Below are 27,069 nucleotides of genomic sequence, written 5' to 3'. Positions count from 1 at the left end.
CTCTCCGCCACGCAGTGTCCAGGACGGGAAAGTAACGGAGACGCCCACGTGCAGGAGCAAGAACTCTCCAGGAGCGTCCTGGGGGAGGAGCGGCTCCACCCCTCGGGCTGCCGGACTCCTCCCCTCGGGCGCGGAGCCTCGCTCTACGCGCGCTCTGGTTGGCGGGCTCTCGGGGGGCGGGGCCTGGCGTCTGGCCACGCCCACGCAGGGCAGCGCGCGCCGCCGCAGTAGCGAGCGGAATCTCTCGGCGGGGAGGAAGGCGCTTGTCGCTGGCGCGATCGTCCGAGGCGTTGCGCTCGAGGCTGCAAGCTGGTTGGTGGGCCGATCTGCGGCCGGAGCTGCAGCTTCCTCCACGTGCTTGCGGCGGCGACATGGAGCTGGAAGAGTCGGGCATCCGAGAGGAATGTGGCGTGTTCGGGTGCATCGCCTCGGGAGAGTGGCCCACGCAGCTGGATGTTCCGCATGTGATCACCCTGGGGCTCGTGGGGCTGCAGCACCGGTGAGCCTCGGGGGGAAGGCCGAGCCTCCGGGCCTCCGGGCGCGTGGTGCCGGCCCTGCACCTGCCGAGCCGCGCGCGGGGCCGGGCGGGGGGCACTCGGCTCCGAGGTCCTGCACCCACCCTTCCCAGTCCCTGGTGGCTTTCCGGGCGCTTTCCTCGCAGCCTCTGCACCCCTCCAGTGTCCACCCTTGGCTCATCCGCGACTCCCTGCGGGTTCGGACCTGTGACTGTGGGCTGGTGTCCGGGGGCGCCTGGCCCGGGTCCTCCAACCACCGCGAGCTTTTGTTTGCAAGGACACGGCCTTTGGGCTGATTGTGGGTTTGGGAGCTGCCAGGAATGTGTGTGTGTGTTGGGGGTTTCCCGGAATTCGGACTCGGGGTCAGTTGGAGCTACTGAATATACACGCCAACCAACAATGCGTCAAGCCAGAGATGAGGGGATCTGGGGGAGACCTTCCTCCAGGTAATGAAAGATCCTTTCAAAGGGCTCCCGAGTGTGTGTGTCGGACTGGCAGACCCCTCAGGGAGTGCAGCAGTAACTTTGCTGACCGGCTGCGCGTGGATGTAAGTATCCCGGTCTGACGGTGCCCTGAGAGCTGCCCAGCATTAGGGCAGCAGCTTCTGGAAGCTTGGCAGTCACAGCAGGATGGGGGTCCTGCCTCGCCCCATCTGCACTGGAGGCAGCCTGCTTGTTCCTGTCCCAAATACTCCCGTGTCATTCTCTCGCCTTGTATATTCCCAGTTTACTCACACCCCCCGGGAGAGTCCGAAAGAACCTCCAGTTGAATAACTCCCATCTTGGTTAGCTGTGAGATTAACCACAGTAGGGTTCTTGTTTCCAAAAAAAATTTTTTTTACAAGATTAGATACATAATGCATCGGTTGCTTTTGTTCCTTTTTAAGGTTTATTTGAAAGAGTTAGACATCCAGAGAGAGCGAACCATGTGTTCAAGTAGCTGCAGCAGCCAGGGCAGGGCAGGGCTGGGCTGGGCTGGGCTGGGCTGACGCTGCCAGCTTCTCACGGTCTCCAAGTGCATGGCAGGGGACCAGGCACTTGCCTCCTCTTCCACAGCGTTTGCCAGGCCATCAGCAGGGAGCTGGATGGGAAGTGGAGCAGCTGGGAGGGACAAGAACACCCCACGAATGCTGGCAGCTCTGCCCCCTGGCCACACCACCACCCCCATGCTTGTGCTTCCAGTTTAGATGGAATTCTGCTTGGGGAAGTATGTGGCCTGTGCCGTTCTGGTTGTTTTTGTTACCAAATTCCTTTTGATTCCTAGTCATGCATGCCTTCTTCCACAAAAGGATTATGAGGTTTGATAGCAGCAGGTAAAGGCAGGGCCATTGTTAGTGAGCCGTGTAGAATGGAGGCGAATGGAGGCCCGTGGGCGGCTGCTTTAGCCTGAAGGACTTCTCCGTGAGTTTTGGTCAGGACTCTGGTATTTCAGCTTATTCCCAGCTGCTGTGTAACAAGCTCGGAAGCTCCTGGGAACAGTTGCAGTGTTGGGCAGGGGCTGAACGTGAGCCGGTTCAGGGCATGGAGGAGGCGTTTCTTCTGTCCAGTCTGAAGTTTCCAGGAGCACAGGTCTCTCACAGCAGCAGATTCTGAGTGGAAGGCTGCCGTGTAGAAACAGAGCCGTGAGCGGCTGGCAAGCAGACAGGGAAGGGCACAGAGTTCCTCCTTGTTTTACGGTGGCATAGAGTGTGGCACTGTCGAACCTGGCAGGGTGGGTAAGCTGCCATGCCTAATATCCACTCCGTCTGGAGTGTTGGCCACGAGGTTTCTATCACTTCTACACTGTCTCTGGCTCTGTATTTTACTTTTGTCATGGTTATGATGTAATCTAAAAATTTAATCTTGCTGCGAGCAATATTTGAAAATTACAATTTGAATAGCCTACAAAAAGTTTATGGAAAGTGACTGATGTTGTGGGGCAATAACTTAAACTGTGCCTGCAACACGAGCTGTAATCCTAGCCAGTGCTACTAGGCCTTCAAAGCCGGGGAGGGTGGCCCCCTGAATGGGTGCCCTGGCACCCAGCTGAGAGAACCCCGTGGCGTCTCTGGCTTTCTGCTTAGCATTGCCCTCCCCTTTGCAGACATTTGGTGAGTGAACCAGGGGAGAGAGATGCCTCTGCCTTTCAAATAAAAGTCCTTGAAAACTAACAATGGTGAACATGGGTTTCAAAATTATTTGCACCAAAATATAACTATTCATCCTACCTTACCCAAACTTTTCGAACTGCCTGTGTGTTGTGTATTCCTTGCGAAGACAGAGTGGCAAAGCAGCGGAGCGGTGGATAGCTAGGCTAGTCGGCTCATCCAGAGGCCCTTGTTTTAGTAGCTGCTCTGCCTGTCCGCGCCTTCACTCCTCTGTTTGGCTGGGCGGTGGTAGAAAGGGTGAACTTGTTCTCGTAGCTGTAGGTTACATGTGGCTATGCCTTTGGCTGGGTTAGGAGTTGATCCCTACAACTGACAAGCATTTGATGTCTGCTGAAAGTTGGTGGGTTCCTGCCTACAGAAATAGCCCATAGCTTCCCTGGATGCTGTTCACTCTGTGTGGAAGAAGCTGGCTTTTAGAGCGCTCAGGTGTGTTCATAAGAGACTGAGACACTTGTCTCTGCAAAGACAGAATGCACTTGCAGTGGAAGGAGTCAAAAAGCCAGACTTCTGTGAGAGTCCTTTTTTTAAATTGGAAAGTCAGATATAAAGAGGAGGAGATAAAAAAAGATCTTCCCTCTGCTGGTTCACTCCCAAGTGACCACAGCAGCCAGAGCCGACTGATCTGAAGCCAGGAGCTTCTTCCGGGTCTCTCACGCAGGTGCAGGGTCCCACGGCCTTGGACCATCCTCCACTGCTTTCCCAGGTACAGACAGGGAGCTGGATGGGAAGTGGAGCAGCTTAACGGGGCTGTGAACCAATCACTTTGCATCATCGTCCTCCCACACACAGCTCTTGAATGAGGTGTTTAGTCTGCTTTATCAAGGACATCATTAAACACTCTTATCAGGAAAATGCAGCACTTTTTTTTTACAATGTAGTAGAACTTTGCATATTTTAGATTCTTACTAACATGATGTGCTTTTCTCTCACTGCTTAAAATTCTTTGGCTTTTGGTATACTAAAAAGATAAAGCATGGAAAAAGCCATTATAGCATCTTTAGCTTTCCCGCTTCTCACAGACTGAAGTCAACTGGTTGAGATTGAGAAAGAAACTGAAGCAATCAACTTAAACTAGATATGCAATTTTCTGATTTTACAGTCATTTAAACATCAAATAGAAGTAAACTTTTTGCTCAGCTACAGTGCAGAGTAGGATTTTTTGTTGTTGTAGTCAGTTCCATAGTTACCATGTTATCGATTTGGCAGCTTCAAGAATTGGTCTTGAAATGTAGTTGGCTTTAAAAAAATTTTTCAGTTTTCTAGGAGGATTGCCATTTTTCTTCTGTCATCTTCTATATTTGTGCTTCAAGTTCTTATACTTATGGGTCAGTTTCCAATTTCTGTCTATTCCAAATTCTGTTCGTCTTCTGGCAGCTTCCTTGATTGTTTTTTTCTGTTTATTTCTGGTGGATGTTTGAAACATTTGCTTGAGTTGTTCATTAGACGGTGTGTGCCCAAGGCCCTGACCTCGTGGTCACGGCAATGTCTCCCAGCCCCTGTGGCTCGCTCACTGTTCTCTGAATGCTGGAGACCTGGCATTGCTTGCAAATCTACAAGATTGACAGGGCTTGCCTTTATATATAGTTAGTGTTCCATTTTTATTTACTTATCAAAAATTTACTTATTTTTATTGGAAAGGCTGATCTACAGAGCATGATGGCTCAGTGGCTGAATCCTTGCCCTGAACATGCCAAGATCCCAGCTGGGCATGGTTGGGGTCCTGACTGCTCTACTCTCATCCAGCTCCCTGTTTGTGTCCTGGGAAAGCAAGGCCTTCTGACCCTGCACCTGCGTGGGAGACCTGCACGAAGCTCTTGGCTCTTGGCTTTGCATCAGCTCAGCTCCTGCTATTTCGGTCACTTAGGGAGTGAACCAGGCAACAGAGGATCTTTCTGTCTCTCCTCTCTATAAATCTCTTTCCAATAAAAATAAATAGATGTTTCAGGAAAAAAATGTTTTAAAACAAAGTTTTGGTAAATCTTATATTTAAACATCATTTATTGACACACCTGATTTGGCATATGGCACTGAGAATTGCAGTAATTTCAATGTGAAAGTTAAAATTTTTTTTTCATCTGTGTATATTCCAGCATATTCTAGAAGCTGTCAGGTGGGTCATAGGATAATGTGGCTACTTTTTGTCTTTACTGCATTTCTAATATATGTATTTTTTGAGACGGGAAGTGAGCTCTTGACAACTGAGTCAGTCTCCAGATGCCCACAGTGGCCTCTGCAGGAACCAAAGCCAGGAACCAGGAGTTTAACCCAGGTCTCCCCTGAAGTCACAGGAACCTGTGGACTTGACTCATCACCACAGGCTGTTTCCCAGGATTCCCGTTAGCAGGAAACTGGAGCTGGGAGCTGGAGGTAGGATGGGACCTAGGTACCGTGACATGGAAATGTGCATCCGTCCACGCAGGCCCAGGACCACCCTGGACACCGACAGTCACAGTGGACCCTACTACCAAGTAGGAACATGCCTTCCTCCCCGTCCTCTTCCAACTCGGGTACGCTTGCAGCAGCACCTGGACGATCACCCCTCTATAGTTAAGTGGCATTGGTTAGACAATGAATGCCCAGATGACATTCTGCAGGCAGACCTTGCCCCGACCCAGTGATAGTTTTGTGGTGCTGTGTCTCCCGGTCTCTTCTGGGGCACAACTCGGTCATATTTTCCTCCGCTGGAAACCAAACAGCCTTGCCTTTTGAATTTGCTGTTTACAAAACTCTTACCTTCCTTTGAAGGTTGTGCTGAAAAATCCTTCGTTCTGAATTCCTTCTGTAACCTTGAGACCCAGAACATTTGCTGTATTGAACCCATTTTTGAAATGGCCTTGGAGGACTTGGCCCCCGCAGTGTATCAGCGTGCTAGATGTGCGTGTGTGCTGGCCTCTGCTAGACCCAATCTGGTCATACCCTTCATTGTTACATTTTTTTGTTACATTTTCTGACAGAGAACTATTTTGTTCTCTTTTGGTCCCCATTGTAATCAAGAGTGGTCTTTATTCAGATTCATACAAAGAAATGAAAGGGTGAGATTTAGCGCTGTGAGCTGTTTTCACATTGGATGGTCTGGGTTCATTTGGAAGAGTTTGACTAGCTTGGGTAAGACCATCAGCCAGGTTGGAAAATATGTGAAGGAACTGGGAGTGCTGAGCCCGCACATTCTGCCGTACCCCAGGCTGTGCATAGGACGCTCACAGTCAGTTGGCATCACTTGGTAGAGCTTGGTGACTTGGACCAAACACCACTGCATGTGTCTGTGTTGGAGTTCTGAGTTGAAGATCACCCCTCTGTGATAGCATGAATCTTAAAAGATCATGATATATGGGGAGGGTGGGAAATTGAGTGGGCCTTCTCCCTTAACACTCCCCTTTATTTTTGTTTTGTTGTTTTTCTTGTTTTTATTTATTTATTTAGACAATCTTTACATAGTTAATTAGGGTAAAAAGGTTCAAGGGCTACTGGAAAGTGGATAAGACTAGTATTTTTCCATATTGTTTCCTTCATGTTTAAAGGGGGGTATTAAGGGAGAAGGCCCACCCAACTTCCCACCCTAACACTCCCCTTTAAACATGAAGGAAACAATATGGAAATAATAATCTTACCCATTTTCCTATAGCCCTTGAACCTTTTTACCCGTTAACTATGTAAAGATTGTCAAAATATAATAATTTTTTTAAAAGTTACTGAAAAAAAAGATCATGATATATAACTAAGCATACATATGTTTATATATTTTAAAATGTATTTTTAGATTTTATTTATTTATTTATTGCAAAGGAAGATATACAGAGAGAAGCAGATATAAAGCTCGTCTGTTTGCTGGTTCACTCTCCAAGTGTCTGCAATGGCCAGAACTGAGCTGATCTGAAGCCAGGAGCCAGGAACTTCTCTGTCTCCCATGTAGGTGCAGGGTCCCAAGGCTTTGGGCCATCCTCCACTGCTTTCCCAGGCCACAGGCAGGGAACTGGATGGGAAGTGGAACAACTGGGATACAAATCAGTGCCCGTATGGGATCCCAGCGGATTGAAGGCGAGGATTTAGCTACTAGATTATTATGCCGGGCTTAGTACATAACTAAATATTTTGAGCAAGTGAAATTAACTGTGATTATTGTAAAAATCAGCACTTGTTTATGTTAACAGATCAGTGGGGTAAAATTCAGCATGTGAGTGTGTGCAGTGGTGGGTGGGGGGACTGTGTAAAGGAGTGCACAAGGAGACAGAGATGAAATTTATTTTCTAGCAGTGTGGACAGCTCAGATGACCACCGAAAGCAGGGACATGTGAGCAGCATGGCATTAGGGAGACTCTGAAAAGGGATCCTGTTGGCACGAGCAGAGCAGGCCGCCTGCACCTGATTCAGGGCGGCTACCGTGGGCATGTTGGAAGCTCCGATGTTTGTGCTGCTCTGTGTTCACAGATGCCCTGAATGCCCCTGCTCTGTGTATGTTCACAAGTGCCCCTGGATGCCCCTGCCATGTTGGTTTTGCTGTTTGCAAATATACCTTAGTGCATGGTCCATGGGTAAGCAAGAGCAAACATTCCCGTTTACTGGAACAAAACTGAGTACGTAGCTTCACAGATGGTTGAGCCTAGACTTTTGAAGAAAAGAAATCCTTTGTCCATCTGTGGAAAAGATAAATTTGAAAACTGTTATATTGTAAGAGATCAAAAGAGAAAGACCTGAGACTTTGGCACACCTGTGTGCAGCCACTGAGTAGGTCCGAACCAGCCCTCAGCAGTGCTGCCTGCCAGGGAGACCTCCCATCCCCACAGAGGGAGATAAGGTGAAGGCAGGTTGGATATTGATGCCTGTGAGACGTGATAAAGGATAAAGCGATGAATCCTGCACTGGACCTCTCCCCACCCAGAAAGCTGCTCTAGGCCACAGCTTGCACTGGCCTAACTGCTTTAGCCATGCACCACTGAGCTCGAGTCTGCAACCGCATGGTGGGGCCCCTCACTGTGAGCCCCAGCCTAAGCTAACTGGGAGCCTTGCCAGAGTTCATGTAACAGACACTGCGAACATTGGGAACATTGGACGTTGCAAAGGTGGTTGGCACTGCCCGGAGCAGTATACCAGATGTATTTAGACTGACACAGCTCCTTACAGGTTTGCTAAAGCACTACCTGCAGTACGAACTAGAAAACGCCTTCATGGCCAGAAAGTTGTCCATACGTCTATACATCATTTAGGAGCCTATGTATGAGACTTTTTTTTTAAGATTTATTTATTTTTATTGGAAAGGTGGATATACAGGAGAGGCAGTGAGGAAGATCTTCCGTCTGATGGTTCACTCCCCAAGTGGCCACAACAGCTGGAGCTGAGCCAATCCGAAGCCAGGAGCCAGGAGCTTCCTCCGGGTCTCCCACATGAGTGCAGGGTCCTAAGGCTTTGGGCTGCCCTCCACTGCTTTCTCAGGGCACAAGCAGGGAGCTGGATGGGAAGTGGGGCCTCCAGTATTAGAACTGGCGCCAGTATGGGATCCCAGCGCTGTCAAGGCGAGGACTTTAACTGCTATGCTATCACGCCAGGCCTGAGACTTTTTTTTTTAACATTTGTAGTTAGTATGTTTTCTGAAAGTTTAGCATTTAGTTCTTCCATCTGGGTTTTTGCTAGATTCGAAAGTCACTGTTTCCTGTGACTGAGGAGCAATAATTTTTCTAATAATTGTCAGCATTATGGGCAAAAGTGATGAAATAGTTCGTGTTTAAAGAACATTATTTTGAGGTATAAAATTGGAATAATGAATGAGAGGACATTCTAATGAGAATCAGCTGTCATTTGAGATGTCCACATTGCTAGATGTGTCCTCTTGATAGTAATTATAAAGCTTACATGTTCCCTGCTGGCCGTCTTAACACCAGTTTAGTTAATATGGGCTTAGCAAAATTTTGTAGTTTGGAAAAAGTAGTCTTTAGATTTATTTATTTTTATTGGAAAGTCAGGTATACAGAGAGGAAGAGAGATAGAGAGGAAGGTCTCCTGCCCTGATGGTTTACTCCCCAAGCGGCCACAATAGCTGGAGCTGAGCCAATCCGAAGCCAGAAACCAGGAACTTCTTCCTGGTCTTCCATGCGCAGGTGCTGGATCCCAAGGCTTTGGGCTGTCCTCTACTGCTTTCCCAGGCCATAAGCAGGGAGCTGGATGGGAAGCAGGGCTGCCGGGATTAGAATCAGCTCCTATGGGATCCCAGCATGTGCAAGGTGAGGACTTTAGCCGCTGGGCTATCACTACAGGCCTCAACAAGTAAGTAGTCTTAAGCTAATCTAAGGAGCACAGTGTAGTTTTTAATTTGAGGTTTTTAAACTGAAGGTCAGTAATTCCTTGTTAATATAAGGATATTAAAGGGATCAGGAAAATGCAATTTAAAGATAAATTTATTTTGATACATGAAAGCCTTTAAAATCCATTCAGACTTAGGATATATTTTACTACTGCAAAACTTCTAGAGTGCTTGGTTAGCCTGCCAGTTAAGTGTCTTGGTCCATTTCCCAGTGCCAGCTCCCAATTCCAGCGTCCTGCCAGTGCAGACCCTGAGAGTCAGTGGGGATGGCAATTGAATCTGCTGCCCCTGGGGTTGCCCAACTTCCTGTGGGCATTACAGGCATGAACCAGATGATGTGATGAGTGCAGTCTCTCTCCCTTCCCCCTGGCTCGAGTAAATAGGCACTTAAAGCGAACAGACGATACCATGGTCTACTCAAGTGTGCCGCACTGCACCTCTGAGTCAAAACAGGTCAGCCTGTGCACTTAGCTCTACCAGAAAGGAACGGCTTGCAAAGATACCAAGACATTGTGTTGTTCAGCTGGTACTGGCCACGAGTTAAGTTACTTTTGTTTTTCTCTTCTTTGTTTAAGATGGATAAGTAATTTAAATGGTCAGACATTTCCTCCATGGCAAAATCCTTTCTCCTCTGGTAACTTCCTGACTCTCTTTACCAGCTCTTGTCGTTGCTTCAAAGCAGAAGTTACTCTAAGATCTACTTAAGGGCCTGGCATGGTAGCCTAGTGGCTAAAGTCCTAGCCTTGCATGCACCAGGATCCCATTTAGGCACCGGTTCCTGACCCAGCTGCTCCACTTCCCTTCTAGCTCCCTGCTTGTCACCTGGGAAAGCAGTTGAGGACAGCTCAAAGGCTTGGGACCCGGCACCCACATGGGAGTCCTGGAAGGAATTCCTTGCTCCTGGCTTTGGATCGATTCAGCTCTGGTGACTGCAGCCACTGGGGGAGGGAATCAGTGAATGGAAGATCTTCCTCTCTGTTTCTCCTTCTCTCTGTAACATCTGCATTTCCAATAAAAGTAAATAAATAAAAATTTTTTTAAGATAAAAAAAATGATTTACTTAAGGCAGGGAGGCTGGGCCAGACAAATCTTGTACCTGGCAGTTCACTTCCTGTATGTCACAACAGCTGGCATTGGACCAGGCCAAAGCACCATCCAGGTGTCACAGGGACCCGCAGGGACCCTCAGATCTCACAGGGACTCTTGAACCGACACCACTGCCTCCCAGCGTGCACATTGGCAGGAAGCTGGATTGAAAGCAGAGGTGGGATTCATTCATAAGCACTCTGACACGAATGTCTAGCATGACTACTGGTCCCACAACACATGCCCCAGTAAACTTTAGACATGAATATGTAGTTAATCCAATTCTCCAAAATGAGCCTTTTCTTGGGAGCGGCCTCAGCATTCCGTGATTAACTTCTTTCATATTGTATTAATCATGCGTTTTTAAGCAATTGTTTATTAGAATCAGCTAATCTTTCTTCCTGAAGCCTCCGTGTTAATCTCTTCAGCCGTGTGTTTGTCTGAGTGCAACACCCATGCTCTCCTTCCAGCACCCATTGTGCGTGAGGAAACAGCAGGTGCCGCGCTGGCTCCATCCTGCTAGACCAGGCTCGTGAGTTCTGAGTTCCAACTGCTTATCCTGAATCCAGGCCCTAAGCAGCCTACTTGGGTTTTTATTTGCATAAGGAAGAAAGGCTTGTAGTATTCACTTAAGAAAGGAAAGACTTTGAGAGCATTAGTTTCATAGCTAGGGCGTCAGAATAAACAATAGTTATAAAGTTTCCTCAGTAAAATATATAAAGTCTTAAAGCTTTATTTACTTATTTATCTGCACTATATTTAAAGGGTAGAGAGACGGAGACAAAAAAAAAATCTTCCATCCACTTGTTTACTCCCCATATGCCTTGCAACAGGTGGGGCTGGGCCAGGCAGAAGCCAGGCTCTTTTAACTCTTAAGAACAAGGCATTGCCCTCTGAAACCTGAGAAGCACAGATTCTCTCCGGTCTAATCAGCCAGGGAAAGCAGTTTGCCAAAAGTATGAAGGATTCAGACTGGCGTTTGAGCTAGCTGGTAAGATGTCCGCATCCAAAATGGAGCACCTTAAACTGTTAGCTGAACTTGAGTGCTCATCCTAGTTTCAGATTAAAAAATTAACTTACTCTCCAGCTTGAACCGGGCCATCTTTCTGCATTATTTTGGCCCACTATCATATACCTAATTGTATTGATCTAAAAAGATAAACAGTGTTTTTTAGCATATATGATCAAGTAACTCCATGTGTTTTATGTAACTGCTAGTAAAGATGCCAGAAATGCATCTAAGTTATGTCTGAATGGACTAAGGGATGTATCATTCTTTCAAAAGGTTTGCTCATTTCATTGAAAAGGCAGAATTAAACAGGAGAAGAAATGAAGCGACAGATCTTCCATCTGCAGGTTCACTCTCCAAATGGCCTCCAACGGCCCTGGGCTGGGCCAGGGGCTTCATTCAGGTCTCTCTGTGCCTGCAGGAGCCCAAACACTCCAGCTGAGTTCCAGGAGCTTCCCAGCAGCGTGAATTGTCAAGCCAGTGGGTCAAGTGCCTGGCTGCTTGCTTTGACTTGGCCCAACCACAGACATTTTGGCCATTTGTACACTGAACTGGAAAGCAGAAGATTCTGTGTCTTCCTGTCTCTCTGTAACTCTGCCTTTCAAATAAATAATACATCAATTTTTTTTAAATTTAAGATTTATTTATTAATTTTAGAAAATCAGATTTACAAAGATAAGGAGAGACAAAGATCTTCACTCTCCAAGTGACTTCAACAGGCAGAGCTGAGCCAAATCGAGCCAGGAGCCAGGAACTTCTTCCTCCAGGTCTCCCAAAACGGGTGCAGGGTCCCAAGGCTTTAGGCTGTCCTCCACTGCTTTCCCAGGCCACAAGCAGGGAGCTGGATGGGAAGTGGGTCAGCTGGGACAGGAACCGGTTCTGGTATAGGATCCTGGCACATGCAAGGTGAGGGTTTAACTCTAGGCCATCGCGCGGGGCCCAAAGAACAAGTCTTTTCCAGAGACAAGACTTTGTGGGGAGGATCTCCTTACTGCCATTGATTTTGTTGTTAGTTTTGTTTTGGTTTGAATTCCCGTGTGGCTGGGAATTGTCCTGGATTCCACAGTGAACAACTCTACATACGTAGTGTTGGGATCATTTTTCCTTTTCTTTCCACTCTTGGGAAATTTCAGAATTTCATCCATGTTTCCAAAACACAGCATGACACACAGTTGACACCAGCCGTTCATGCCATTTCAATATGCTTTTAAACAGATATAATAGGCACTTAATCCTTTTTTTAAAATAGCATATCAAGTTAGCTCTGTTTATCGTGTAGCCCCTGAATTCCTGTAATCCTACGGTTTGTACGCGATGAAACAGGAGATAAGACAAAGGCTGCTGTTTTCTTTAACTTTCCGTGGTCCCTGGGCTGCCCTGGGTCACAGGGCTGCCAGCTCCCTGCTGCCTGATACATCATTAGACCTTGTGGTCTTAGAGCTGGCCCCAGGGTTGGGGGCCCATTTAACTGTTCTGGATCATACTCAAGATTTTTATGCTTTGCCTGGCTGCTGGTTCCAATCTGTAATCCTAAGGATCTCAGCCTTTTAGCAGTGTAAACATTCCTTTATTTTTTGGTGTTCCATAAAATAGTTTTTGTATGTTTTTCGCCCTTGCCCAGGTGCTCACGAAATTTTCTCTTTCCAATGATTTCCTGCTGCACTCTCCAAGTTGAAAGTGTTAGTGGACAGGTGTCACCTGGGACAGATGTCAGCCTCCAGCGGGAGATGCTGTGTGGACAGCTTTGTAAAGTAGTGGGAAAGTCCAGTACGTGGGGGGAAAAAACCTGCCTCCCGAGAAGCAGATCCTGGGGCTTTTATAGCCAGGGTCGGGATGCGTCCAGGTTGTAGAACAGGACGACGAGGAGGGCCCAGCTTGCTCTACCTGCATCCGTCTCCCAGACCAAAGCTGGTTTTCTGCAGCTGCCTCTCTTTATGGTGGTCGGGTCCCATCTGAGTTCAGTGTTGCCAGATAAGCCTCTGACAGACAAGCTCTGACTCCAGCTGTCTTCACAGCCTCCTTTGTTGGCCTCATGATGTAGCTTTTTGGAACATTCTGTGCAAAAGCAGCTCAAAGCAGTTCAGTGTCTGCCCTGCTCTGCCCGCTACTGCCTGCATCCTACCCTCTCAGTTCCGTCACTGGCATTCTTGAGGGCTAAGGGAGGAGGAGTAGCCTCCCTGCTGGCATCCCCAGCTCCAGTTCAAGATCAGTCTTAACACTTGAGGGGGAGCCCCTAGAGGCCTTTGGAACGTAGCAGAGTACTCAGAAAGATATGTGTTTTATAACGTGTTGAGTTTTGTTGCTGCTGCTGCTGGTGATGGTTTGTGTTGAAGGGCAGTGTTTGATCTGACACCTGCTCAGAGGGGTGTCAGGGAAGGCTCAGGAGCCGTCTTTGGGTACAGTAAGGCCAGAGTCAGGTTTTGTAGTTTAGGACAGCAGTGTCTGGTCAGTTGGGCCGTGTTTGGTCCTGTGCCAATGGGGCTCAGCTGGTCCTGAAGGAGTTTTAGTGGACTAGGTCCCTGGTCCTACGGGTGAAGCTTTACCCCATCACCTTTGCGTATTGGCTGAGAGCACTTGCTGGTTGCCCTTGGATAGCTATGGTTTTGGGTTTTCTTCAGCCATGGATTCACTCTCCAATTGCCTGCAATAGCTAGGGCTGAGCAAGGCTGAATCTGCAGGCTTGTCACTTCATCTGGGCCACCTAGGATGCATAGCAGTAAGCAGCTGGCTCTGAAGCAGAGGTGAGGCTTAAACCCACGCACTCCGATGTGGGATATGGGGCTCGCTAGCAGTGCACAGTGTGTACCCCGATGGCACATGTGCTCTCCAGCCTTTCTCACCTTCAGTAACTGTTGGACATTTATTGGTAAAGCAGTCGCTTTGGGAATCTTTGAGTCAGCAAGTAGGCACCAAGCAATACTCTGTGCCACGTGGAGGAGGGAGAGCTTCTGTTCCCTAAAAGCAAGCAGGCAGTGACGGAACTGCTGCTGGCATGCAGTGTCGTCAGCACCCTGACGCTGCGACCTAGGCGAGAGAATCCTGCCTGGTTGCCAGTTTAGCGGGTGCCAGGGTCCATCACCTGGTACATCAGCCTTGTCGGGGGAGGTGGCGCTCAGGAGGAGAGCTTCATTTGCTTGTAGTAAGTACTGGAGACAGTGGGAAAGTACAACTCTAAAAGAAACTCCTGCCTGAGGAGCCATTTGCTAAGGACTTTTTCTTTTCTTTTTTTTTTTTTTTTTAAGATTTATTTTATTATTGGAAAGGCAGATACACAGAGAGGATGAGAGAGTGGAAGATCTTCTGTCTGATGGTTCATTCCCCAAGCAGCTGCAACGGCTGGAGCTGAGCTGATCCAAACAAAGCTAGGAGCCAGGATCTTCTTCTGGGTCTCCCACGCAGGTGCAGGGTCCCAAGGCTTTGGGCAGTCCTCACTGCTTTCCCGGGCCACAGGCAGGGTGCTGGATGGGAAGTGGGGCTGCTGGGATTAGAACTGGCGCCCATATGGGATCCCAGTGCGTGCAAGGCAAGGACCTTAACCACTACGCTCTCGTGGCGGGCCCTGCTAATGACTTTTATAGCAGGAATGAGGGCAGAGTCCAGGTTGGGGTTGGGGGTTGGGCAGAGGGTCCTTCCTGCCCCAGCACCTGCCATCCTCCTGCAGTGTTTGCACAAACAAGCAGATCAGATTCCAGCTGCTTCCTTGCAGCATCAGCCACTCCTGGCTTGTGTCCATTGTCTCAGAATGTGCTTCCAGAGCGTGCAGACAAGCACAAGGGAATGTGCACTCAGGAGCCACTTCGGTTCCTCACCTCTAGCCCAGTGCCCCCCTTGTTTGAGGACTTCTCACTCCTGCTTACAAAAGTGAGCTGGAAATGATACACTCTTTTCTAGCCAAGGCTCCCGTTCCTAGGGAACCACAAGACTGCTTGTTAGTCGGCTCCAAAGACTTGAAAACAGGGCTTAATTTAACTGGTCCAAACTGCCTGAGGGAGTGACTTGAAAAACTGCCAAATATGCAGGATTTGGGACTAGGGAAAGCTGGCCCTAAATGAGTGCTAACCTTATTCATTTAAGCTTTAAGGAACTATTATTATTGTTGTTGTTGTTGTTATTATTATATTTTTACTTAAGGCTGGCAGCTTTTCTGTTTTAAAAAATGCTTTAGCAATTACATTATGTAATTTCTGAGAAAGATTCTTTTTTTTAACTAACTCTGTGTGAACTGTCATTCAGTAAACATACATACGAAAGACTTACTCCCCATGCCCACCCCGATCTGTACACTCTCTGAAACAGAAACCTTTCACTAGAAGTCTAGAGTATGCAAAGCACTGCTTAGAACCAGATTAAACACTGCTGGCAGCTAGAGCCTCCATTCCATCTACTGAGTTATACTCTGAAGTGGGGCCAGTTGTCTTAAAAACTGTTATTCTACTACTCATTTTAGCTGTGAATCGTCTCAAAACATTCCTGCAGGCCATGAGGACCAGGCGTGGACAGGGTGCCCAGTCAGCAGGAAGCTTTTAGAGACCAAAAGTGGTGTTTGTCAAAATTTGGAAGACATAGAGTTGAAAAAACTTATGAACTCTAGTACCTAACCACAATTAAACACTTTGTTTTCTGTTATATACAAAAAAAAAAAAAAAGAAGAAGAAGAAATGAAAAGCCATAACCTCAACATCAGCTTCATCATGTTCAAGATGCTTAAATTTATTTATTTATTCCTCATTTGAAAGGCAGAGAGACAGAGAACTCCCACTGGCTGCTTCACTCTCTAAACTTTGGAAAAAGTCAGTGCTTTCTTTACATTGTTAAAGATAAATAGGTGCCCCTTAGAGATGTTTTTAAGATTAGGAGGCCATAGGGCTCGGCGTGAAAGTGTAGTGGTTAAGGTCCTTGCCTTGGACACGCCAGGATCCCATAAGGGTGCTGGTTCTAATCCCGGCAGTGCCGCTTGCCATCCAGCTCCCTGCTTGTGGCCTGGGAAAGCAGTTGAGGATGGCCCAAAGCCTTGGGACCCTGCACCCGTATGGGAGACCCAGAAGAAGTTCCTGGCTCCTGGCTTCGGATCAGCTCAGCTCCAGCCTTTGTGGTCGCTTGGGGAATGAACCATCAGACGGAAGATCTTCCTCTCTGTCTCTCCTCTCTGTATATCCGACTTTCCAATTAAAAATAAATAAATAAACCTTTAAAAAAATAGGAGGGCAGAAAGAAATCAGAAGGAACACAAGCAGGGCTATAACATAATTTCTCATGGAGACTTGTAAAACTGCCCTTGTGGCTAGAAGAACGAACAGGTGCACTGTGGCAATAGAGTTTATCAGAGGAGGCTTTCTTGGGTATTTTCCTGTTAATGTTTTAGCTTTCTGAAAACACTCCTCATCAGCAGATGTTACCATTCTTTGTCTCTGCCCCCCAGAAAGTCAACAGGCAGAAATCCTTGGGGTGTCCCTGCAGGACAGCCGCGGTGACCTTTGCTTTTGCTTCAGCTGGACAGACCCTTCTGTGTTTGCTTTCGTTGCCGTTGGTTTGATCTTGCGTTGCCTTCAGGATTAAGCTGGTAAAGCCACAGGTAATCCACTGCAGCTCCTGGGAGGAAGGCTGCGGGAGGATCCTGGTCCTGCTTCCTGAAGACCTCCCCAAAGGCTCAGCTTGTCTGCAGCTAATTTCAGCAGTCATCCTGGCACTTTGAAGTAAAATGTTTAGTTTGTTTATTTTCACAAGTTGTTCTTGCCCCAGAAGGTCACCCTGGTCAAGAATCATCGTTAGTCTCCACTAAGACTAATGTCCGTGGACCCAAGAGGGGACTTAGAAACAGGGTCCTCACCCCGTGGGCTCCGTGTCCAAGTTGTGCCTGAGAGCCTCCCTGGCGAGGAACTATCAGTTGGCCTTGCGCAAGCAAGCCGGTCTCCAGGGACCTGAGGTGGAGAAGGGAGGGCTGAATGCACTGCGGCCCCTAGCGGGGTGTGGGTAGGATCCCCGAGGAGCTGCTGCTGCCTGGAGCAGTGGGCGAGCAGGACAGCCAGAAAGCTGAGCACTGCTGCTGTGAGGACTGGCCCCCGCTCCATGTGGACCCAAGGTAGCTTGCCGCTGGCCAAGGCCTTTTCCTTCACCAATGAGTTCTCTTTTGCCGGGGGTTTTCACTGGAGACTTAGTGCTAAGGACCCTGGTAGGCACAGTTGTCACCACTGTTCAATTCAGTCATTTCTGTCAATTGAATGTTCACACACACACTCTCTCTCTCTCTCCATCCACTGGTTCATTCCGCAGCTGGCTGTGGGACTTGGAGCTAGGAACTCCATCCTGGTTTCCCGCCATGGGTAACAGGATGGCAGATCATGTCATTGTAAGTTACTGAGAGTTCATTGTGATGCAAAAGGATTTCTGAAACTCAGTCACATTTTTAATGGGTTTCCAGTAGCGTTCTGAAGATCTCCAGTTCATCTACATTTTCCTCCTGCTGCAGCCTTATGTAAAGATGCCAAGAGATGGCCCAGGTGCTTTCCCTGAGCTCCTGTGCTAGCCAGGATAAAGGTCTGGTCCTGTGTCAGGCTCGCTCAGTCATGACAGCATGGTGCATTCTAAGCAACCTAGCTTGTTCTTTGGGAAGCATGGGACCAAACGCCTGTAACAGCAGGCCCAAGTGGAGTCAGAAGTGGATCCCAACACTCCAGTGTGAGGTTCACACATCCCAGCAACTGGCATTTTACATGCTAGGTCAAACAAGTGCCCCATGAGTGTTTTATGGTTGACATTTGGGGGGAAGAAAACACGAGTTGCAACTTGGAGTTGCACTGGCCATATATAAACGAACAAGGGAATAGAAGTGGCACAATCCTGGGAGAACAGTGCATGATAGCTGTCAGATACCATGGTGGGGCAGACATTAAAAGCAGCACACTTCTGGAGTCTGTTTTTCAGTTCCTGTCTTTCCTCTTTGCTGTCTGTGTGATGTTGGGCAGCGTCCCCCCTCTTCCTTCAAGGTGCTGTGTGTAAATGGGAAGTGGTTCATGCATGTCAAATGCCTTGGACGGTGCCTGCGTGTTCGCTGGCGTTAGATGCAGCACCATCTTGTAACAGTGCCAGCTTCCCTCAAGACTCACTCACAGTATTAGAGGTGGTGCTGATGTGGTTGCATTTGCTGTGTCCCTGGGCGCTTGTTAGCAAGGTTTTCAAGAAGTTATCCCTTGGGCGGATCTAGCAGGCTGTTCCTTTTTGTGTTTACAGAGGCCAGGAGAGCGCTGGCATCGTGACCAGTGATGGTAGTTCAGTGCCAACATTCAAAACACATAAGGTAAGTTTAGGTGTTACAAGCCATTGGTGATACAGATATGACAGCCTATGATCGCTGGTGAACTGGCAGGTTGGATCTGATGAGGTAGTAAGTATTGGATAGTTTTCTCCTAGATGTAACACTCAGGTTGTTTGTCCTAATGTGTTTCACGTTGTAATTGCTCATTCACATGCTTTTCAAATAGGAGGTCTTTGTTTAGAGATTGTGACAAGTATTATTGCTTAGTATATCTGTTATTGAAAAGCCCTTAAAATAACGGAAATCTAGCCACAGTTCACTCCCTTACACGCCCTCAGTGGCCAGGAAAAGCAGCTCAAAATGTGACTTACAAAATGCCCTCCAGCTGTTTGCTTTCAAACATCCAGCTGTTTGATTGAATTTGTGCTGTCTGAATTTTATCTTTTTTTTCCCCCCCTTAGAGTATATTTCACAGTTCTTACATTCAGGTTAATTTCAAGATGAGGACTCCGAAGAACATGAACAGTTAACTGGACTTTGTCTAATAAGAAAACCGATTTTCTTCATCTCTAGTAGCATTAGCAGTCCCTGTTTATTCTTCTAAAATGCACTTTTTTTTGACTTTGCTAGGGAATGGGCCTTGTAAATCATGTCTTCACTGAAGACAATTTGAAGAAATTATATGTTTCGAATCTTGGAATTGGACACACGAGGTACGCCACTACAGGAAAGTCTGAATTAGAAAACTGTCAGCCCTTTGTGGTTGAAACTCTTCATGGGAAAATAGCTGTGGCGCATAACGGTGAATTGGTAAATGCTGCTCGATTAAGGAAAAAGGCAAGTAGAGGTTTCCTTTTCTTCTTCTTCTTCTTTTTTTTAATGAAGGGGATTAATGGAAAACTTGGTGAGGACTTGGCTCAGGGCATCCCTGCCTTGGCTGGTTGCATGAGCATTATCAGGAGTACTTGTAGTTTGTTCCAGATTCCAAGGTATTAGCAGGCAAGGTTCTGCATTAAACATGCTCCCAATCTGAATGAACTGCTTTAGAGTAGTGACTCGGAAAAGCTGATTTGTCGTTTCTTCTAGAAGCCTTGAGAAATGAGGGATGATGGATTCTTGCCCTTCCTTTAGTTATTCAGAGCTTGTATTAGGCTGGGAAAAAAACAAACTATTATTCTTAATCTCATACTCGGTACTGTACTCCTCTGTGATCACATGGTGTCCTGTGGTTCACCTATATTCTGATTCTTCAGGACTTAGAGTCAGATCCCAAGGGTTAAGTGTCAGAGTAAGGTTCTGTTTGAGACTCCTACATCCTGAGTCAGATCTAGTGCCTCGGTTCGAGTCCTGGCCCCACTCTGACTCCAGCCTCTTGCTGCTTCAGACTGTGGGAGGTGGCCAGAGACAGCTCGGGTGCCTGGGTCCCTGCTGTCCATGTGAGGTGCGTGGATTGTGAGCTTGTGCCTGCCTTCAGCCTGGTTCCTGTGGCAGGCTATTGGGAAATAAACTGAACAGGGAGTAAAAGCATAGTACCCTCAGCATAGTGGTTAAGATGGCCGCGTTCCACATCAGAAAACCTAGGCTTACTCCCCAGCACACAGGACGCTCTTGCCTCCAGCTGCCTGCTAATGTAGACCGTGGGAGAAGATGGTGAAGGCTCCAATGGCTAAGGTCCTGTCACCCAGGAAGCATTACGTTCAAGCCTCTAGTACTACTGGGCATTCCTTTGACTTCCTCCTTGATCTGGCTGATTTGTCAGAGCAGCATTGGAATTCAGGAAAGTAGTTTTCAATAAAGGAAATTGGAAGGGATGGCGAGGTGAACAGGGTCAATGCGTGGGAGGGGACATCAAACTCCAGGCAGATCCGTCCTCATGCTGCCCCGAATCTGCTCAAACCCTTGGTATTTCTGAGACTCCGTTCTGTGGACATGTTGATTGTTGATAATCTCCACCTTGAGCCCCTCTCCTCTCCCTGGCAGCTGCAATGAGGCTCTCAGTCCCAGCCTGCTAATCCCTGCTGGTTCCTGGCAGCCACATGTCTATCCTGAGCTGCTCTGGTCTGTCACATGGGTCGTAGGGGCCCAAGCACTTAGGCCATCTTCCACTAAGTCTCAGGGGTATCAGCAGGACCCTGGATGGACATAGGGCAGCCACACCTAGCTCCTGTGGGATGCCAGCAGCATGGGTGATGTTGAGATGCCAGTCTCCAAGCTGAGTGGCTGCACTCAAAGAGCACCTGCTTTTTGTGTGTTGTGGGGAGGGGGCGTGGAGACCCTTGTAATACCTGCACTGTTCTTTCTGGATAGCTTCTGCGTCATGGTGTTGGCCTGTCCACAAGCTCCGATAGCGAAATGATTACCCAGTTACTGGCGTACACCCCTCCCCTGGAACAAGATGACACCCCGGACTGGGTAGCCAGGTAATACTAAATCCAGGTCCACACTTGGAGCCCCAGTAATAAGAGCTATGCCTCGAACATGCCTTTAACTGAAGTTACACAGTTGACTTTATCATCAATTCCAGGATTAAAAACTTGATGAAAGAAGCGCCCACAGCATACTCGCTGCTTATAATGCACAGAGACGTGATCTACGCAGTCCGAGACCCGTATGGAAACCGTCCTCTGTGCATCGGTCGTCTCATCCCAGTGTCTGACATCAATGATAAAGGTAGAGATCCTCACCGGGCTGCTCGGGCTGTCACAGAGTCCTGGTTTCATGTTGGAATGGCTTGTTCTGTGGCTATGGCCTTTCTTTCTGATTCACCTGATGTTTGATTGAAGCCATGAAATCCTAATATTAGAGGGTACCTTTCACTTTGGATCAAGTCCAGTGAGGCTGTATCGATGTGCGACTGAATGCATGTTGCGAGTGCCTTTTCTTTGCGCTGTGTGTGTGCTTGATGTCACAACAGCCTGTGTGACAGTCCCTGAGTGCATCAACTGAGCTGATTATCTTGTGATTGACAGGGAAAAGGGCATCAGAAACGGAAGGATGGGTCGTGTCTTCAGAATCTTGTAGCTTTTTATCGATTGGTGCAAGGTAAGTTTTACATCAGCGCATTATCTTTCCCACACACACTGATAAGAAATCTTCCTTTGCATAATTACATGAAAGCTATTCTTTCTGCTGTCTGCAAGAAAACATATGTCTTTCTCATATACATTGTGCTCAGCAGTTACATGGTATTATTTATTATTCATGTTCTGTTTGATAGAAGGACAGAAACTTAGCACCCCTACATTTTTGCATTCTAAATTAGACTTGTTGGATAAAGGAAAGTTTTACAGACATTACTCCTGGAGGCGTATTACTGATTTTTTAAAGAAAATTGTTTCTAGTTTTATGTTAGGTGACTGTTTTTGCTCTGAGGTGGGGAAGACTCCATCTGTGCTGCTATCATCAGTCCTAATGCCTGTGCATCAAACATTGTTTCTCAAGGTATTACCGTGAAGTCTTGCCTGGGGAAATTGTGGAAATATCCAGACATAACGTTCGAACTCTGGATATAATCCCAACATCTGAAAGCAACCCAGTGGCTTTTTGTATCTTTGAGTATGTGTATTTTGCAAGACCAGACAGCATGTTTGAAAGTAAGTAAATCTCTTTCCGTCTTCGAATAGAGCTCTTGTTCTCTCTGCCAGGTGGCTGGGGTTGGCCCAAAGGCTGGCCCCATAGTTAAGGGTGTGGATACCCTACTGGGGCACAACTTATGAGGTCACAGTTATTCCCTTTCTTTCATCTTTCAGAGTTTTTCTTTTAGGTATAAAAATCATGATTTTCAGATTTATATTAAGATCAAACTTGGCTTTTTAAAGATTTACTCATTTATTTATTTATTTATTTATTTGAAAGGCAGAATTAGAGAAGGGAAGAGAAAGTGGGTACATGCTTCCGTCCATTGGTCTACTCTCCAAATGGCTGCAAAGGCCGAGGCAGGGCCGAGGCCAAAGCTAGAAGCTGGGAGCTGCATCCCAGATCTAACATGCAGGTCACAGGGACCCGAGCACTGTTTCTCGGGTACGTTAGCAGGGAGCCGGGTTGGAGGTCCAACATCGGGGACTCCAATCAGTTGGTGCCCATGTGGGATGTCCACGTTGCAGGCAGTGGCCTAAGATGCTGCATCACAACTTCAGCACCTATAATCACATTTTTTTAAAAAGTTCACTTCTTCAGATTGTGTGTTTTCACCTCAGTGGTTTGGTATATATTGCTCATAGAGTTGGAGCACTAGCTTTTTAGGATAGTATATTGTGCTAATACTTCTTTTCCATACATACCAGACCAGATGGTTTATACGGTCAGATACCGTTGTGGTCAGCAGCTGGCAATTGAAGCTCCTGTGGATGCAGATCTGGTCAGCACTGTTCCCGAATCTGCTACTCCTGCTGCCCTTGGCTACGCAGCAAAGGTATTTCCTCTTGGTTAAGATGTGTACTGACTTGCTGGCTGAGCATGGGGATAGGAAGTCCTGCCCTAGGAAGAGAAGCTCATCATCTTGGGAATAAGATTCCCTCTCCCAGTGCCCCAACTGGCTGAAGGCATGGTGGTGGTGGTCGGGCCTTACAAGGTCACTGAGGTTGGAGCCAGGAGGAATCGGTTGGCTGGAGTCAGGACCAGAGCTGGGAGTTAAATGCAGGCACCCCGCTGCAGGGTAGGCTGCCCCAACTGGAACATTCATCCCTTTGTCTTCTCTCGGCCAGTGTGGGCTGCCCTACGTGGAGGTGCTGTGCAAGAACCGCTACGTGGGAAGAACCTTCATACAACCCAACATGAGGTTGAGACAGCTGGGCGTGGCCAAAAAGTTTGGAGTGCTGTCGGACAATTTTAAAGGAAAAAGAATCGTTCTTGTAGATGATTCTATTGTGAGAGGCAACACCATCTCACCCATAATAAAGTTGCTCAAAGAATCGGGTGCAAAAGAGGTAAGTCATGTACACCACACCTGGAAGCACCAGGAGCTGCCAGACAACACTGACATGAAAAGGGCGAATCAGCACAGTGGCTCAGCGTGTCCTAGAAACGACTCTGCAGCTGTTTGGAGAAGTTGTAGTTGTAGAGTTTTGATCGCTTTCCTGATTTGGAGCCATAAAGCCAATTCCCAGTGTGGAAACTAAGCTCATGCTTTGATATCACTTAAGTTTTTAAAATAGCAAACATGGCTGTATTTCTGGCATACTACATAGTTTTACACATGTTAGCACTCCAGCATTCCTAGCTTTACTGGGCTCCGTCTTATCCCGGTTTACAGGTGCCACACTGAAGTGGTGTGTTCAGTTTTTATAGAGGCAGAGCTGACAGCTCATGTGCCTCCCCAAATGCCTCCAGCCTTCTCACTAGGAGCCTGGGACCCCAACCAAGTCTCCCAGGTGAATGACAGACAGCCAAGGACTGAGGGCATCATCTGTCTCCTCGCTGAAAAGTAGAGGCAGGACTCTGTCCCAGGCACTCGGGTGCTGGGAGCTGGCACCCCATACGACAGCCCTGCCCACTACCCTGGAACAGCTGGCCACCATTGTTGTCATTACCTGATGTCACTATTGCAGTTATCTTGGGGTACCATGACCTGTGCTGTAAGACAGCAAAGATACTGAATAACTGGTGTGTGTTCTCATTTGGTCTCTTGGGTCCCTCCTATCTGCCTCCTATCTTCCAGCCTCTCCATTCTCTAGAATACAGTGATACTGAAACTAGAATAACTAATAACCTTTTCCTTTTCTACTCGAATATCATTGCTAAATGTCCTGTGAAATAATTTTATGTTCCAGTTGATGAAGAAATGAGAGCTTTGCGCATTCTTAATAACATGTATAAAATGATTTCTTTTCTAGGTACACATTCGAGTGGCTTCTCCACCAATTAGATACCCTTGTTTCATGGGAATAAACATTCCCACAAAAGAGGAGCTTATTGCCAATAAGCCAGAATTTGATTGTCTTGCAGAATATCTTGGTGGGTATTAAAATTCCCGTAAACTTTGTTAAGAGAACAAATCCAATGCTTATTGATCCTTATACTGTTTATAAGAAGTGGTGTCAAGTGTCTGTTAGAAGTAGTAGTTGCGTATGTCAGGCAGGTACAGAACATTGGTAAGGGTGAGGGGCAGGTGGAGACACCACAGGCAATGCTGGACTGGAAAACCATCAGAGATTCTAAGAGAAGAGACTTGAACAGGCTTCTCTCTCATTTTAAATCTTTGTTTATTTGAAAAAGAGAAATGAGGAGAGAGGTCTTCCGTCCACTGGGTGTCCCTCAAGCGTGCAGGGGCCCCAACACTTGGACTGTCTTCTGCTTTTCTCAGGCCGTTGTTAGGGGCCTACGTGCTTGAGCCTGCTCCTATGATGCACATTAATGGGAACCAGGATTGACGTCCAGGCACTTCCAGGGCCCCAGCAACTTAACCTGCATTTTTCTTTTCTTTTCTTTTTTCTTTTCTTTTCTTTTTTTTTTTTTTTAAGATGGACCAAAACTGTTCTCTGTTGAAGTGTTGATGCCTTTTCAAGAAATTCTCTTGATCGCCTTCTTTTTTTTTTTCCTCTGCTTCCTCCTTCAGGAGCCAACAGTGTTGTGTATCTCTCAGTAGAAGGACTCGTCTCATCTGTACGAGAAAAGCTAAAATTTCAAAAGCAGGAAGTGAAAAATCATGAAGTGATTCAGGAAAATGGAATTGGTCCAGAAAACTTTGAAAGGAACGGCCATTGCACGGCTTGCCTCACTGGCCAGTACCCTGTGGAACTGGATTGGTAGCTGGTCCGGGACAGGCGCATGGCTTCGACGTACAAAGCTGGGCCAGAAGTGGCAGTGGTGACACATTTCCTGTTTACTGTTCCTCAGTTGGTACAATACAAAATGCCACCTACTCGTGGGCCGGTACGGGTCCTGAAGATGATCCGAGTGCTATAATTGAACCTTGCCGGCAGCATGTCATGCAGGGGTGTCTTTCGGCTTGTTATTGTTGCTGTTGTAGCAGTGTGTGTCCCTCCGCACCCAGCAGAGGAGGCATCTCCCAGGTCCGTGTTTCAGAGGCTCTGCGAGACGTTTGCCTGAGCGGGAGCATGGTGCAGATGGGACAGGTGAGTTACACATGAGAGCTCATGCAGAGCTTCAGGGCGTAGACCCCGACGAAGGCTGGCCTCCATTGTCCTGGCTGTGGCTTATGCATGTGGCGTCCCTGCCTAACCTTAAACAGATAAAAAGCAACAGCAACAACAACAACAAAAAAAATCTTTCTGTGCCTCAGTTTCCCCACGTATGTGTTGGGGTGTTTTTATTGTTAAACAATTATTAGGACTGTGAATAACTCATAGGCTTGGTGATTCAAGCCCACATCTCATCCCCAAGATTTAAGAGATTATGTGAATATTGGCTTTTGGAAGGTAATGGTCGTGAGCTTTTTGGAAATCAGTTTGTAATGAAGGTTTCCTGAAGGTGGAGTCCAAGTACAGTTAGGCAAGTCTTTGCCATCTATATTTGGGGTGCTGAGAATGGTGGTAAAAAAAAAAATCTGTCTACGGTAGAGGTTTCCCTACATCCAACTAGAAGCTGTCATCTGAAATATTTAGTGCCCTGATGGGATAAGCCACCAAGGAACTCAGTATATTGGAAATGAAGACACATGTTCCAGCAAGCCCTTTCTTCCTAATTTTCCCTGATTATCATCTTTTTGAATAAAGTGTTTCATCACATATAAGCATATATACATAGATTTATCTGTATCTATCTATACACACACACATACATCACACATACAATTGCAATTAATGATCAGGTAAAAATATACCAGGGACCAAGTATGTTTAATAATCAAAGAGACATACTTTTTTGAAATTTGAGTGCCCATGTCTAAGCATCAACTTATAATCACTCTTTTCTACTTAGTAAGGATCTAGTGATTTTCTTTCTAAGCTTTTTCTGAGATTCAGATTAAGATGACTTGCCTATCAACCCTGCTTCTTGGTGACTGGAGCCAACCTCTCATCCCTAAATTTTAAGATAGTATGTGATTGTTAGCTTTTTCAAAGCTCCAGCTTTTTTGAAAATTTTCTTTCTTTCTTTTTTTTTTTTAACATGCATCTGTCTGTTTCTGTTGCATTGCCACAGTCTGATGTATATAGTATTCAGATCCACTTAGAAATGCTGTATTTATTCAAGGCTGCAATTGCTCGTCTTCATTTGGTCTGTTGTCTGGTGTCTGACAGTGACTCTGGGGCTGTAATGCCAGTTGGAGCAGGCAGAGTGACCCCCATAGCCCTGGGACCACGCAAGGGGACATGGCCTGTCATCTGTGTTTTCAGTGGCCACGCCAGGGGTGTGGCCATCATCTGTGAGCTCCCCATTGACCTGTGCCTCACTTGTGACCTGGCCATTCTTATCTGCAATCCTTACAGAAACCGAGACACTCAGGGAGAGTACCACACCACAATCTCTGATTGACATTCATGCTCTTGGGAGCTTGTTTCATCAAGATGTTTTTATAAAGGGAAATAATACTGTGACAGGTTACGAATTCTACAGATTCTGTAGTATTTCTCCAACGTGGACTTTAATTTCACAAATGTCTGACATCTGAGCTAAACTGCAGGTTTTTTTTTTAACTAGTATAGTTTCATATATTGTTTAACTGCTTTAAATTTATATGAAGATTGTAAACTGCAAAAGTAAAGAATGTGTTTTCACAGGATTTATTTGTGAATTAAACTAAGCCTACTTTGTGACCTCTTTGTGATACCTTGGTGACAAGTATCTGTATAATAAATGTGTTTGATTATA

The 27,069-nt window shown here is 46.9% G+C and overlaps 1 protein-coding gene across 1 annotated transcript; it reads left to right on the top strand.

The window, feature by feature from the left end:
- Window positions 1-254: 254 nt before the first annotated feature.
- Window positions 255-27,069, top strand: PPAT (phosphoribosyl pyrophosphate amidotransferase). Its single transcript, XM_040966811.1, has 11 exons — window positions 255-499; window positions 18,276-18,342; window positions 18,931-19,137; window positions 20,608-20,720; window positions 20,825-20,970; window positions 21,270-21,342; window positions 21,742-21,893; window positions 22,584-22,711; window positions 23,004-23,225; window positions 24,132-24,252; window positions 24,854-27,069. The coding sequence occupies exons 1-11, from the start codon at window positions 372-374 to the stop codon at window positions 25,045-25,047; spliced, it is 1,551 nt and encodes a 516-aa protein (XP_040822745.1). The 5' UTR covers window positions 255-371; the 3' UTR covers window positions 25,048-27,069.

Source organism: Ochotona curzoniae, unplaced genomic scaffold (genome assembly GCF_017591425.1).
Source record: "Ochotona curzoniae isolate NIBS_2020 unplaced genomic scaffold, NIBS_Ocur_1.0 scaffold_4506, whole genome shotgun sequence".
In the NCBI taxonomy this organism is placed as follows: Eukaryota; Metazoa; Chordata; class Mammalia; order Lagomorpha; family Ochotonidae; genus Ochotona; species Ochotona curzoniae.
This window is presented reverse-complemented; position numbering and strand designations above follow the sequence as displayed.

Bases quoted from the DNA above. Each gene is read 5' to 3' on its own strand.
- PPAT (XM_040966811.1), top strand. From the start codon at position 372: ATGGAGCTGGAAGAGTCGGGCATCCGAGAGGAATGTGGCGTGTTCGGG. The intron at 19,138-20,607 runs GCAAGTAGAGGT...CTTTCTGGATAG, and splicing joins CTGCTCGATTAAGGAAAAAG to CTTCTGCGTCATGGTGTTGG. The intron at 21,343-21,741 runs GTAAGTTTTACA...TTGTTTCTCAAG, and splicing joins TTTTTATCGATTGGTGCAAG to GTATTACCGTGAAGTCTTGC.